The sequence below is a fragment of the Kogia breviceps genome, chromosome 19 (assembly GCF_026419965.1).
Source record: "Kogia breviceps isolate mKogBre1 chromosome 19, mKogBre1 haplotype 1, whole genome shotgun sequence".
NCBI lineage: Eukaryota > Metazoa > Chordata > Mammalia > Artiodactyla > Physeteridae > Kogia > Kogia breviceps.
Window position 1 is genome coordinate 56847052 of NC_081328.1, and position 15809 is coordinate 56862860.

Genomic DNA, 15809 nt, shown 5'->3' on the forward strand with positions numbered 1-15809 from the left:
AGTGAACAGTAGCAGAAAAGGCGTTCCCACCAAGGGCTGGCCTGTAACCGACAGCACGGCGAAGTGCAGGGGAAGCGCTCACAGCTCTGCGGGCACACTTGACGTGCGGTCAAGTCCCAGCCCCTCGCTCAAGCGCCGCCCGGCCGGGTCGGCCCGCCTCCTGTCGGAACCGAGCTCACACCTGCCCCCTCCCAGAAAGCCGGTGCGGGTGTCCAGCACGCGCGCCCTGCTCCACTCTCCTTCTCAGAGTGAGCGAGACTCGGGGACAAACAGCAGCAGGCCATCTCTAGCTAGGAACGTTCCCCTCCTGCGGGGCTACTCCTATTTCCGCGGCTCGGGCCCGGGCCCCGCCCTCCGCCGTCACGGCCCCACCCTCCGCCGTCACGGCCACGCAGAAGCGTGCGGCCACGACGGGTTGGGCGCTGAGCACACAGCTGTCCGCTTCCGAGAGCTGACCTCCGCTAGGCCCGCAAGGGCCACCCCGGAGGCGGCCCGGCAGGCGGGGACCAGGGCCGGGGCTGGGGTGCAGGCGAGGGGCGCCACGCCAGGCGGCGGGAGCCCCCGCGGCCCTAGGGGACAGGGGCTCCCGGGGGCAACCCTCCTCAGGGAGGGGCCGCGGCCTCTGCCGCGTCTCTAGGCGCCTCTCGGGGTTACCGCTAACCCTGGGCCAACCCTGGGCCTGACTTCGAGGCAGCTGAAGGCCCCGCCTCGTCGTCTGCACCTCCTGCCCCTCCCTCCACCGCCCGACGCCCGAGCCTCCAGACCACAGACAGCTTCCACCCGCGATGGCGTCCCACCAGGGCAATATTCCTCTTCCGGCTCCTTTTCCACTCTTTCCAGCCATCAAAACTCCCGCCTCTCCGGTGTGACGGATTTCACCTTTTTAAAATTTAATTTTTAATAAAGATATAATTGACATATAGCATTGTATTAGCTTTAGATGTACACAACGATTTTTAAATTGAGGTACGATTGACATACAACGTTGTCTTAGTTCAGAAGTGCAACATAATAATTTGATGTTTGCATATGGTGTGAAATTATCACCACAGTTAAGTCTAGTTAACATCCTTCTCCTCACAGAGTTACAATCTGGTGTGTGTGGATGGGATGAGAACTTTTCTTTTGGAAAAGCCTTATGTTTTTATCGTTATTTTTTGAATAAATAGGTTTTTCCGGGTTTTTTCTTTTATACAGCAGGCTCTTATCCGTCATCAGTTTCACACACACCGGTGCACACGCGTCAGTCCGAATTTCACGTCGATGAGCGCCATTTAACGAAACAACTGCGCGACACGGCCGCGCGACGCTCGCCCGCCTCTCCGCCTCCGCGCTGCTCAGCCCTTCCCGCCTCCGGGCCCGCGCAGCCTCCTGAGCGGGAAGGCGGGGCACGTGGGAAGGCGGGGCACGTACGCAGGCGGGGGCGGGTCTCTCGCCCGCGGCGGCGCTCCGCGGCCTGGCTAACCTGCCCGGCGGCGCGGGCGCCCCTCCAGCGAGGGCTGAGGCTCACTCGGTTTGTGCCCCTGCTCTCGGCGCCTGCGGGCGCCGCCCCGTCAGTGAGGAGCGGGCCAAGAGGTGCGTGACGGAGCCCCGGGAGACACAGCTCCAACTTCCGAGAAATCACTTGTTCCTTTTCCCTCTATTCATTTAAGGTGTAAAAGCGTTCACGAGCTACCGACTCCAGAGTCGCCTTGCCGTGCAATATTTATCAGTTTTGAACACTGAAACGCACGCACGAGCGAGGCCGTGAAGGAAGAGGGCGGCGCAGAGAGGCCCCCCGTGGCGCTTTCCAGCAGCCTCGCCGCCGGGCCCCGGGCTCGGCAGGCGCGCCGTCGGGGCATCTCAGGGCTGCGGGCAGCCGGCGGGCTCCGACCTCCCGTGCCTCGACCTCGGAGGCTCAGACGCTGAGCTCCCGTGCGCGCCGGAACACGCCCTGCTCCTTCTCCAGGGCGGCTGCGACACCCTCCTCTGTGCCCAGCCCGGCGGCTCTCCGTGGACGCCAGCCTTCTATTTCCAGGTGCCTGAGTGACATCAACCCCTGATGCCCTCTGTGCACACGGACCACAGCTGCGGCCTCCTCTCCCTCCCTCTCTGCCACATCAGCTTTCCCGTCGCCAAGGCCTTGGCTAAGTCCCTCATCACCGGTCACTAGGATGACTCCCAACGAGCCACCCAGCCTCCAACCTCACTGCCTTACGACTCATATAATCCTCTGCTTCGATTCTCCAGTGACTTCCGATTGTGGACAGTTATGATCTCTCCACTTTGTACTGGACACGCCTACCATAAAAAACTGGAGCATGCAACCCAGCATGTATATGTGTAAATCTGTAACACTACCATATTAATACATTCTGCACATTACAAAAACTTACACAAAATCGATGAAATACAAATACACATAAATGGAAGTTCTTTTCTTTCTTCCTGTATCCTAATGGACCCTACTTGGGCGAACACTGTTCTAAATAATTACCAGAAGGGGTAACAAGTGTTGCAGGTAGGACACTGAGGTAAGGAAGTGGAGGACAGAGAAATGGCAGCACAGATAGACAGTGTAAACCCCAAACTGGAGACCAGTGTTCAGGGAGAGCTGGTCCTGACTCCCCAACATGGTGTAAAGTATTTTGCAGGTCCTGATCATGCTACTCCTGTTTAGAAGGCTTTTCCTATTCTAATTTGCATAGCAAACTTCTGTTCACTAAAAAGCACTCAATGCATATGGGATCAACCTTTTCTGATCACCTCCCCAGACCCTATCTCCGCACACTCCATCTCCTCTTTACCTGGGATCAAGGTACCTTCCCCACTGCATTGCACTTTGCTATACACACGTGTGTAGCTCTGGAAGGCCTAAAGGCTGGGTCTGCTAGAGGAGGCTCCGAGAGATAACTGTCCATTTCCACGCTGGTACTGTTACTAGTTCCTTGCACACAAGGTGGGCAAGGCAGGCATGCAGGCAAAGCTTCCAGAGAGTAGAAAGCAGCCAGGAGGGTACCGACCTCCTTCCACCCCAAAGAAAGGGGAGCTAAGCATCCCAAGGGGCCCGATTAAATCATCACACGGATCAGGTGGCACCGTCAGCAAAAGGGTGCCCCCATGGGGACCTGTGGGCCAGGGCGGGTTGTGCTTCTGACCAGGGGTGTCACTGTGTCTCTGCTCCGTGCGGCCTGGATGCGTCCTAAGACGGACGCTCCGTCGATGTGAAAGGAAGGTATTCTTTGCCCCCACCTGTTGGAAGGAAATGTAACTGCCCTCCTATCATGACAGATGCACAAATGCCTGCTTCTCCGTAGACTATATGAGCTGGAGGGCAGGCATCACTCCGTTTTGAATACCCCAAGGTTGACTACGGTGCCTGACACGTAAGCTCAGCAGAGGACACCGCTGAACGAATGACTGAATTATCACAGATGTGGAAAACAATGATCAGAGATGTGAAGTTGGTTACCAGGTTTATAAAGCCAGTAAGTGGTCGAGACTGGTCATGAACCAGCACCTTTGTTTTCATATTGAAAAGAAACTGAGCACTGCATCTAGGCCCACACGTTATTTATCACCTGTATGCCAGTGATGTCCAAATTCGTATTTCTGGAGTCTCAACCTGCATTTCCAACTCCCTGTCTGACGCACCTCCATCTGGATATTTAACGTGCAGCTCGAACTTAACTTGGCAACAACAGAACTCTTGTTTTTATTCCCTCATTGTCCTCATAGTTGGCACCATCATCTAACTAGCTACTCAAACCCTAACTCTAAAGAAGTCCTCTTTCCCTCACTCCCCATAGCTTACCCATCAGCAAGTCCTGCTGACAAATGCACACATCATACAGACACCCAGGACTGTCCGCAAAGCCTCAGCGGCCTTTTAGAAGCGTGAGTCAGATCACGTCACCTTCCTGCTCAGAAGCCTCTCCTTGTCTTCCAATCACATGCAGAGTCAGAGCCAGCTGCTCAGAGGCCCTGCCCTTCCTGCACCTGCTCTGCTCCTGACACACAGGCTTCCTCTTCTCTTCCGTCAGCTTAGACAGCTCCCCCTGGAGCAGCCTCGCTGACGGCCAGCGAGCAGTCACCAGTCAGGGTACCACAGCTCTGCACCCAACAGTGACTGTCATGCAAGGCTCTCCTTGTTAGTTTGCGATTTGTGTTATCATCTGTCTTCCCCCACTCATCTGTAAGTTCCTTTAGAGCAGAGGACTGATCTATCTTGTTCTTTGCTGTAACCCTGAAAGGAACCCTCTTAGGGCCAGAGAGGCCATTCGCTACACAGCGTGGGGCAAGTCTCATGTGAAAGCCACCTCCTGAAGGTGTGCACACCCTCATCCCCAGGGCCTGGCGCGGAACTGCACTCAAAATATCTTTATTGAGTAAATGAATCAAGCTGAAGGAAGGCTGTGTCATAAGCAAATTCCATATACATAATTCTGCCTAATTTTGACAGATAGCAAAACGTACGTGGAAATAAATTTGATTTATACATTATCCAAAGAGTCACAATTATAAAAATGTTCAAGTCACAGAGTTCCATTTTGTCAATATCGATATGGAACAATGAGACTTCAAAGAGCGATCAGAACCGTCAACAATAATTATGATTTTTCTGAGATTTACTCTGCTATTCCTATTTCTGAATTGAATTGTTTTAAGAAACACCGACTTTATGGCAACAGATTGTGATGTTTGCTGTATGTCGTACACCTCCATGGCTCTCAAAACCTGGACCAGCACAGTCACACAGGCCTTTACAGGGGCCGGGGTCACACAGCACCTCTTGAACTCAGGGCTTTTGTCTAACAACAGCCTTGGAAGCAATTTTTGAATAAATGAAGAACCAAAAGTTTTCCACCCTCACACTCTTACTTCTCCTGTTGCACATGCCACCATCATTTTATCTGGAGCTATTGTAAAATTCGCCCAACAAGTGTGGATAACATTTACATTACAAAAATTAGCTTTTCAGGAAACATTTGATAAACACCTGCATTTTGTACGTTAAATGACATCTTTGCAAATAACTAAATAAATAAGGTCCCACTTGATCCTAGCGACCTGGGGTTTGTTTCATTAATAAAGACTGACTTAAGGAGTAAACTTAAGATGAATGAATCAGCAGTTTAATCTTAACCTTTTTAAAGACCTACAACTTTCAAGTCCTTACTGGAAAATTCCCCCGTTTTAAGATGCTAGGCCTGGCTGGACCATTGCTGAATGTTCACCGAAAGCTCCTCTGTCCCACAGAGCGATCATGTCACTGGGACACAAACACACCCGTGCGTGCGCAAGCGCACATACACACACAACACAGACACCCCCCCCCCCGAGAGCACTGCTGCATTGCAACTGCCCCCACTAACAAGGACAGAGACCCCAAACCCAGGTCACAAACTTCAGCAAACTTCATTCTCTGAGGATACCATTAGCTCATTCTCAAATATTACTACTACTTTCAGGCTTGGACTTCATATCCGAGCAAAACAAATCCAAGTGAACAGGAAAAATCACACACATTTTCAAACACTGCGCGTCTAATTGTGTATTGTTTCTTTATGATGTCTTGTGATCTTTCCCCAACCTCTCAGTATACAAGTACCCAAAAGTACTTGAGAGGTCAGGTAACAATCTGAAGTAATTGTTAAAACAAGTGAAGAAAAAGAACTTTCCCTAAAGTTTAATATTTGTTTCAATGGAAAAATTATCTCAAGTTCCACACTGAGCCACCAATTAGGTCTCAATGAGGCCACTTTTTATTATCCCAAAGTTTCCTTCTAGCAACAATACTTTCAAAGGTTTTCTCTACACAAATAGGAAAGTAATTTGAAAATAGACAATTATTTTCATGTAATGCCTTGCTCTCCTCCTCAAACAGGAGTTTTCAAGGTCTCCCCAACAGAAATTTCTGTGGCTTTGCTCATGGAACACGCTCAGGTGTTAAATACCTTTCGTATCACATGCAACTAGGCATGGTTCCAATTAGTCCTGAACCAAAGACAAAATGACAGTTTAATGAGCTTCAACTGGCCAGCTCTTCCAACATGTGATGATAACATCATTTTGCCAGTCATTTCTTGCACTCTGTCTTCAACCTCTCGGTCCCCCCAAATATACAAATGAAGACATCAGGGATGTCTCTTAGGCAACTGAGTCAGCAACCCAAAAATGACTTCTCCAAGACATCAAGGGAGAAGAGTTATTCGTCCCATATTTCCTCCCAGATAACTTCTGCCGACTTCCTCAGTAATTTCATTTGGGCAGAGGTGAGGAGAAGGAAGGGCAAAACGCTAAGGGCAAAGGGCTAAACAAAGGCATTTTTCCGTATGTCAACGGGAATCACATCCCTCATGTGGAACAGTGATTTATCGCTGGAGTATTTTATGTAAAAGAAAACTCTTCTGAAAGTTTTTCATTTTGGCCTAAATTACTCTGGAACTCAGCTCAAACTGCATCAATATAATTTGTTTTTCTAATTGTTCTTTGTATTTCTATGAAGAAAGTCTCCAGGTTTGAGCTTACTCAACCACCTCGACCTCATTTCTAGGAGGTTTTGACCAGCTGTTGCCATGTGATAGGATTCTTACAAGGATCCCTTTAGGGAAAAAAATGCCAACATTGAAGTCTTTGAGCTTTAAAAAGTCACTCCATTAAAAGGAATGGATCATAGGTAATATTCCAAATTAGTGTGTGAATATAACAGACATTCATCTATAGTAAACCATTCACAACAAACCATATTTCGCCAATACTAAAGGCAAATTCCTAAGCAACATTTTATAAAGATTGGTAGGTACCTAAAAGCTTACTGGATTCTTACTCTGGACATATCTCCTTATTTCAGTAATAATGTGAAAAACAAAAGTGAACGCATTTCAAAAGCACATTCATTTTTCCATTCTACAAATTCTAAAATTTGTGGGAAGGAATTCTATTCCAAATAAAACACTAAGAAATGAAGATCTCTTGAGTTTAGTTGGTTTCAGAATAGAGACATAGCCATGGCTGTCACTTTGGAGAAAGACTGAAACTACTGGCTAAGACCTGAGTTGGATTTACGTAGCCTGAGTTATGGGTATCAGTGTTTAAATCTAGCAATGTATTAAGAATCCAAAACTGAAAATGGAATGGAATTTATGCAGAATAAATGAAATTCAGAGACAATGAGCTCCTCCATAAGCAGGCGAATGGGCAGGGGAAGTGGTCACGAGCGCAGCTACACTACTAGTTATGTCACCTTGGGCAACTTACTGCACTTTCAGAATCTTTCCTCATTGATAAAATGGAAATACATACAAGTCATCTTCTGACCCAGGCAAGAAGGTCAAAACTGTTTCCAAACAGGAAACGTAATCCTTATGGGGGACTGGAAGGGCTGGATGAGGTAATGCGATGGAAGGGAGTGGGCAGAGAAATTCGGTACCGTTCCAGAAGGCACTGCGGGCTCTAACCGGACTCGAGCAGCCCAGTTCAGTTAGACTGGCAGCACCACGGGGTACAGCAACCCACCGAAAGAAGTGCAAATCGCGGTGAGAATCTCAGCATGGGGACAAAGGTCGCAGGGTCTGTCTCCCATGCTCCGCAGAGAGAGTCACACAACCCTCTTCCTTTTTGGCCACGTCCAAGTCTTTCCAAAAATGTAAAACCTTTCTTGGAAGAGGCTGTGAGATAAAGAGCACTGAGTTAAGATTAAGAAGCCCTGGTTTGCTAGTTCTGTGACCTCGGGCAAGAGAATGACCCTGGAACCACAGGTTCTTTGTGTGTCAAATGAAAATAATTGGACGCGGTCACCTCTGGTGACGCCTTAATCTGACAACATTATTGCTGGACACTCGGACACTCGACGTGACGAACGGCTTCTCATCCGTCGGGACGCGCTGCGCGCACAGACGGGCGCTCCCTCGCGGCCTCCCGGTTCTCACCGCTGCAGAGTGCTCACAATATACCCTCCACTGTAAACACCCTCAGCACTGAACCACTAAGAGTGACTTAATGCTCTTCAAAAACAATGTAAATATTTCTTTAAAAACCCACTAAGTCTAAGGAGAACACAGGACAGATTTGTAAAGCAATCACTATTGATTGATATGAAGTTGTTATTGCAAATGAAATACTTTATATGTTATTATTTGGAAGGCTTGTCTTGAAAAGGAATATTCTTTATCTAAAAGTAGACCACATGCCATAGAATGTGGTTTCCATGGTAACTGCCACATTTTAAAAATATGCACAGGACTAAAGATACATTGTATAATACTTCGATAAATGGATCATTCTTAAAGAAATCAATTTCCTTGTCTCAGCCTGTTTTTGTTTATTAAATTTAATATAATTTTTTCCACAATGAGGACCAAGTTGAATTATTTATAATAGTTTAATTATAGGTAGATATATGTTACTTTTGTGCTTTTAAGATGAAAATAATTACAGAATTTCAGAATTATTATGGAAAAAGAAAGCTGGTGACCTACCAAAAATGGAGACTTTACTTGAAAGGGCATCTTTCTCTATTTTCTCCTAATTAAGTACCTAAGAAATGGTATTCTTCTACACAGTAATATATACAATAATATATTAATGCAAATATGTTATTAGTTCATATGTAATTCTATTAGACACATCACCACTGGATACTAATAAAGTGAGATCTTTGCATCAACGCATCTATTCAGAATATAAGAAGGATTTTTGTCCTATTTGGAAAATTCTGAATAACCTATGTTTTTCACGTCAGAAAAAGAATATTTCCCCCATAGTCTTTTAAAAATGGCTTAGATGGGAAAAATCTCTATTTGTATTTTAAACAAACACCGTAAGTTCTTGGGTTATCTTTTTTTTTTTTAACATCTTTATTGGAGTATAACTGCTTTACATTGTTGTGTACGTTTCTGATGCATAACAAAGTGAATCAGCTATACATATACATATATCCCCCTATCCCCTCCCTCTTGCATCTCCCTCCTGCATCTCCCTCCCACCCTCCCTATCCCACTCCTATAGGTGGTCACAAAGCACCGAGCTGATCTCCCTGTGCTATCAGGCCGCTTCCCACTAAGCTATCTACTTTACATTCGGTCGTGTATATATGTCCATGCCACTCTTTCACTTCATCCCAGCTTACCGTTCCCGCTCCCCATGTCCTCAAGTCCATTCTCTACGTCTGCGTCTTTATTCCCGTCCTGCCCCTAGGTTCTTCAGAACATTTTTTTTTTTTTTAGATTCCATATATGTGTGTTAGCATACGGTATTTGTTTCTCTCTTTCTGACTTACTTCACTCTCTAGGACAGACCCTAGGTCCATCCAGCTCACTACAGATAACTCAATTTTGTTTCTTTTTATGGCTGAGTAATCCATTGTGTATATGTGCCACATCTTCTTTATCCATTCATCTGTCGATGGACACTTAGGTTGCTTCCATGACCTGGCTATTGTAAATAGTGCTGCAATGAACATTGTGGTACACGTCTCTTTTTGAATCATGGTTTTCTCAGGGTGTATGCCCAGTATTGGGAGTGCTGGGTCATATGGTAATTCTATTTTTAGTTTCGTAAGGAACCTCCATACTGTTCTCCATGGTGGCTGTATCAATTTACATTCCCACCAGCAGTGCAAGAGGGTTTAGGGCGTTAACTTTTAAAGCACTTCCGATCTAAAGATGTTTTGTAAGGGTTTCTGGAAGAGTCATATAGTGATAATACAGAAATGTAGGCTTATGACTTAAAATATGCTTTATTTTGATTCATAATATCCACTAAATTGGATCTCCCAAAGCAACTGCGTTTTTTGATGCTGAGGATAATGGCATTAGCCATAAATTAAAATGAAAATTTGGCACATTAAATAAACGTGCTAATTACATTTTGTGAAAGTACTTAAAGAATCTTAGGTTTTCCCACTGGATTTTATTCCCAAATGTTTTAACATATAGAGAACGTCATCAATTATACTGGTCAGCGCCTTTTACATTAAGCCCCATGTCATACATTTCTCTCAGAATTGAGCGTTAGAAAAAAAATGAACTGGTATGATTTCTTACATCAGATATTTAGAATTACACAGTTCATCATGTTTCACTCTTCACTGTGGCTTCTAGGCAAGCTCAGAGCTGAAACTTGTACTTAACTGGAGCATTTTCTTTGAAAGTATGGATTTTCTGATGCGGTTAATATCACTGATTGCTTGATTAGTATTTTCAGTTATATTGCATCTTATGTGTTTATCATAAAATGCTGCCTCAAATCCTTTTTGAAAGTGCTTGGCATATAAAGAAATTAAAATCAAACGTTTTCAACAGAAAAAGTACTAGCCCCCCCAAAGCCCAAAGACCATGTATAGGTTCAACAATAGTGTTCAGAACATACATATTGTTAAATTCACCCTTCGAGTAATCTTTGAAGAATAATAACCCATACTTAATCCACTGCACACCTGTACACACCCAGTTTATAAATGGACATTTTATCTTGTTCCCAGATTTCCAAATTCATGGAAAATAAAGTAATGTTATCAAGATATAATTTATAAAATTGTCCTATCATAAATAACTGTTCTGGAAAACTTTTTTTAAGTGGAAGAGAGAAAGAAGAGGGGCTCTAAACATCCCACATTTTAGAATCGGCGATCGATGTAGCCTCTTACAGTGAGTCAGTACGGCAAAATCCAGATGATCTGTCTTTATCGTGCAAAACTGTTCACATTAGAATCATGATTCTCAGTTTAGGGAATCAAGACAGACATCAAGATGCCAGCGTTCGGCAAGACCCGCCTCCCTAGGTGCCAATGCCCAGGTCAGAGTATTTTCAGATGTGTCACGATAACCCTGCTCCACTCTACAGCTGGCGGCTCACGGTGGCTGCGGTGGCTCCTCTCACTACTCAATGCATCTGAACCTCAACAGCTCAGAGAGACAGCTGCCCCAACACGGGGACGCCACCTCTGAGGCGTGCCACGAAGGTCCTCTGGAACAGTCTCTACAGGGCTCATACACACCATTCACTTCGGCAGCAAACATCAAAGAGCAAAGCAATCTCTGAGCGGCTCAGGGTCCTAAAAGCACAACCAAGGGATCAAGGAATCTATGTTCTGTTTTTCTTCAAGTTCGAGGGGATAAACTGCAGAAATTCTTTCACTACATTGCAGTTCAAGAGCAAAACAAGAATTACGTGAGGACTACCATGTTAGAAGCAGCTTTCCTGAGATGATCACAACCAAACTATACATGTCCTTTATGTTAAAAAACACGATGGAATCAAGCAAATCATTCTCCAAAATAACTTCAATAAGAGGGATCTGGCAAATGAGAAATATTTGAAAATGAGGTTGCGAATTTCCATATGTCTTGAAATCTACTGATCTGGATGCTTTTCCTTAAACGTTATGACCTCAGGTACATACCAGACTGAAACATCTTATATGAAGGTAGGAAAATTTAATGTGCATTTTAGCAAATGTAAGTATCACAACATAAACTCTCCCATTGTTGAAAATCAAGGAATTATGGCAAAAATATAATGTATGCATAGAATAATTAGCTAAATGCACCAAATAAAAAGAGAGAAATGGTTAACTGTCCTTAGTTGTATTACTGTATCTTATCATTTTTCTATAAAACAGAAATTACTTGAATAACAATGCACCTGTAATAATTATATAGCATATTCACCAAAAGGGAGCTCCAGTGGATATGATTCACCTTAAGGTAGGTGACTATACTTTATAACAATGGTTTTATTAGTATACAACATATTACATACTTGAAAGAAGCCAAAAGTAGATTTTTAGTATATTGCTTGCAATCAAGAATCTGACAGAAGAAAAGCAGCAAACAAAGCCACAGTGCCCGGAACAGATTATCTCACTGGTCCTCTTTTGCTTAAATACTCCAACTAGTCCTTTTTACAAAATGGCCTCCATTGCTAAATGGGAGCAGCCGGGCATGAACTGAAATCAAATGTCTCCCTGGAACTCAAATAAAACATTACACAATCCAGTATTTAAGATACTTGTGTTTGTTCTGCATCAAACCACAAAACAGTGATTTTTAAAAAGGCTCTTCTATTTAAAAAAAAATATGTCACTTTGTTTTTCTTGAAATTTGTGAATGGAATTCAGAACCTAAAAGGTATTATGCATTAGATTATTTAGACCACAATCATGAAAAGATATATTTGGAAAATTTAGGACTTACCTGAGGAAACTGTGAATTAATAGCCCCAATAAATAGCCAAAAATAAATATAAGTTGTCAGCATTTTGGTATACACGATAAGATTTTTTAAAATATAACTTATTGGTAAGAGTTTTTTTAAAACTATGTTCTCTAAAAACAACTTAGTATAGCTTCTGCAGAAAATCATTTTCATTTTGATCAAGAATGCATTTAGCCTAAGTTTCCATTGCTTACTAGCATTCCCGGGACAGCAATTCCAATTGTTCCAAGAAAGATAGAAAAGCTCAGAAATATAATCGTATGCTACAGCATTTGAAGAGGTCAGATTAATACTTCAATTAGAAGAAATTCAATTAATAACTTCATTATACTCTCCCTGTGGCTTAATTATATGTAATAATTCTAAAATTTCCCTTTTGTTATCATTGGATGAACCGCACCCTATATATGGCAGATACGACATATGCAAAGTCACAAAGATTTCCTCTAAATTTGGCCTCTGTTTGTGTCAGCTTTCTACAACACCACGAAAATAGTTTGAAGTTGTATAAATTAATGTATTTAACTGTATCGATTATTCATTTCTACCATGCAAACAGATCCTACACTGATTCAGAACCCAAATATCTTCTCAAAGAAGACAATGGTAAGGCTTAACATCATCTGCAAAGGAGAATGTAAGTTTGAAAATATTCTTAACAAACTGTATGACTAACAATTAAAAGATCAGAGTATATTTTATAAAGGCTCTAATGAGGTTGGTGGCAAAAATATAACACACTGATTTCACAGGAACCACCTGACTATTCTGGTACTAGGGCTACTACGGTGACTACCTCTTTAATTAACAAACCCCCATAAAACCAATTTAAATAATTTTCCTAGAAATGCAGGTGACTGACAAAAAAAGCCTGTGCCTCCATATTTATCCGAAGGTAAAACACAACCCAAGGTCAAATGAAGATGGCCAACAGCCTTATTCTTTGCCTTTTACCGTCTCCCGCCTTCCACTCAAGACATAACATCTATTTAATCAGCAGTACTTTCATGTTTAGATAATTACGAAATTGCTTAAAACACATATTATAACAAACAGAAGGTCTATTTCGCTGTTTAAAAACTATGCTATTTGGGGAGGAAGGGAGGGTAGCCAGGAAGAAGCTCATGTGTGGTGTGGATAATACGGCTAGATTTCAATGGGAGAGAGGTATTTAGACCTAGTAGATGGTATGGTTTTATTAGAAAAGAAAATTATCTTTTTATTGTTATCAATTGCTCTTCAATTTTTCTTTAATAAAATTTCACAGCAACCTCCTCAAGAGGATACACTAAAGGCCTTTGATTATATATACCGTAAAGAATGTATTGTACCACAAAGAAACACGCCCGATAAGGCTTTTTTCCATCTGAAATTTATAAAGGTAATTTTCCATGCTGACAGTGCACATTCCATCCCTAAGTTTGAAGAGTCAAATGCTGCCACAGCTGGGGGTTATTCTGCAAATGGCCTCCAGCGGGGACTGCAGGGGTGAGGCAGGAGGCGTGGCGTGCTCATGGGGGTAGCCCTTCTCTTTATCAGTTATCATCTCAGTAACCTAATCAAATATAGAGTCCAAAGAGAAAAAGCAACACTAGGAAGGAAAAGCAAATATTAAAACAGCTGCTTGATTACCTACAGAGATTAAAACAAAAAGCAAGGAGTGAGGCTGATATATTTCCTAGGGATTTGCTAAGGCTGAGGGGAGGGGTAAGGAGCAGATACCTTAAAAAAAATCCATCATGAAAGGAACTGAGACAAGATTATAAAAAAGGGCCAAGTTATAGCGCGCCATGGGATTTTTAATCTGGCTACCTGTGGTTTCTGTAGTTAAAGCTTTATTCATCCCCCAAAAGGGGGGGAGGTGGGGAGAAAACAAAAAAAATCACATTTATTTGTCAGTTTTGCAAATGATCAAACAGCGTGCATCAACGAGAATAATAAGAAAACATGAAACGCTGATGACTTTAAAAATAGATCCCCGTTTTATCAAATATCATGGATAATTACCTGTGAATCTCGTTTCTTGAACTCTTGGATTTGATTTTCGTGCTCCATATTGGCAGTGTGAAGCTGTTTCTCCAGGTCTCCAATTTCCCGTTCATGGTCTCGGACTAGGCTACCCTTCTCTGCGTTGTGCTGCTGTAATAGGTGCGTCTTCTCCTGTTCATGCTCCAGCTTCAGCTCTACTATCTGATTGGACAATGAGGACAGTTCATCAACAGAACATCCTTGTCGTCATGACAACTCATGGCCAGCTTAATTTTTCTCTAATTTGCCCAAGTTGAAAATTTTATTTTTTACGTCATTATTACCTCACTCTTAAAATACTCTCATTTTTTTTTGGGGGGGGGTGGATTTTATCTAAACCTCCTAATATTCAAGACGGTTGGGCATATGCAGTAAATCCTTCTGCAATCTGTTGACACAAACGCCTGAAACATTGAAAACAATTATGTCGAATGCTAGGTATTTCCTCCCCAAGAATTTGGGTATTACTGACCAGCAATGGTTATAAATGGTTAATAGTCAGTACGCTTTGCTTTTTGCTGAAATATATACAACGTAAAAAGCAGCAATTAAATCGGTCGGTTTTCTTTATGGTTTTCAAATAAAAGATCGAAGCTAAATACGCATCTAGATTATTGTATATACAGTTGTCTTTCTAAAAATAAAATGATAAATTTCAAAGCTCTATTATCTCGTTGTCAGCTACGGTATACCAACATAAACAGATGTTATGTGTTCCAGAGGGGCACCTGCTGTGCTGCAGGCTTGCGCCATGATTTCATAAAAAGCATTCTATTCTCAGGACCCTTTCCCAGTCCACTCCACACTGGAGACTGTGACCTTGGCCAGTCTTAGCCTCTCCCTGCTAGACTGAATGGCAGCCCGAGACCGAGGGCCTGGTTGCCGCAGCTTTGATACTAATCCTCCCAGGCTGCGCACAATGGCACCCTACCTGGCCTGCACACTATAGCCAGCCAGGCTGTCTTTGAAGCAGGTGATGAATAGGGACTGCAGGAAGCCAGCTTCCCCAGTGAACTCCAGGCCACACAGCTGCTAAGAACAGTCACTTGGATTTTTCTTCAGTTTTGGTGGATTTCAGGGGGAAAAACTGCTGTTATCTAGAATACGTTGTGTTATTTTCGGCGTGAGAATCCATCTTCAAAAAAGCTAACAGTAGGAGCCTGCTCCAAATCGATCTTGTTTCGTGCAATGAATCACCAGACTACCTTATCTTAAAGCTATAGCATTCATTTCTCCAGGCATGCATGCTGCACCACATTTCAGAAGTTATTTTCCCTGGAGATTTAAAACTCTCATCCTTTAATTGCAAATTAAGAATCAGAACACAGATTAAAATTGCTTTAAAATGTAGGGTTTCAAAAAGTTTTCTTATTGTGATTTTTCTTTGAGGGTGGGCAAATCAACAATAAACTCCTGACTACTCATAAATGTACTATACTATTTAGAAGAAAGAAAAGTATACTAACTCTGGAATACACACACTTATCGGATCAAGATAGTATAGAAAATAACATGGAAAATTGTATTTTGCATCTGAGAACAAAGATGCATTCTAGTGAATTTATGTCTGTTTAAAATTTAGGG

The 15809-nt window shown here is 43.1% G+C and overlaps 1 protein-coding gene across 13 annotated transcripts in view; it reads right to left on the reverse strand.

Moving 5' to 3' along the window:
- Positions 1–15809, reverse strand: part of CEP112 (centrosomal protein 112) — a 448869-nt gene that overhangs the window by 233857 nt on the left and 199203 nt on the right. For all 13 annotated transcript variants that reach the window (XR_010838020.1, XM_067020489.1, XM_067020491.1 and 10 more), the window contains one exon: positions 14205–14387. Coding sequence is in view for 12 of the 13 variants with exons in the window: in XM_067020489.1 (XP_066876590.1) it covers positions 14205–14387 (183 nt within the window). In the remaining variant the exon portion in view is untranslated. The remainder of the gene's footprint in view (positions 1–14204; positions 14388–15809) is intronic.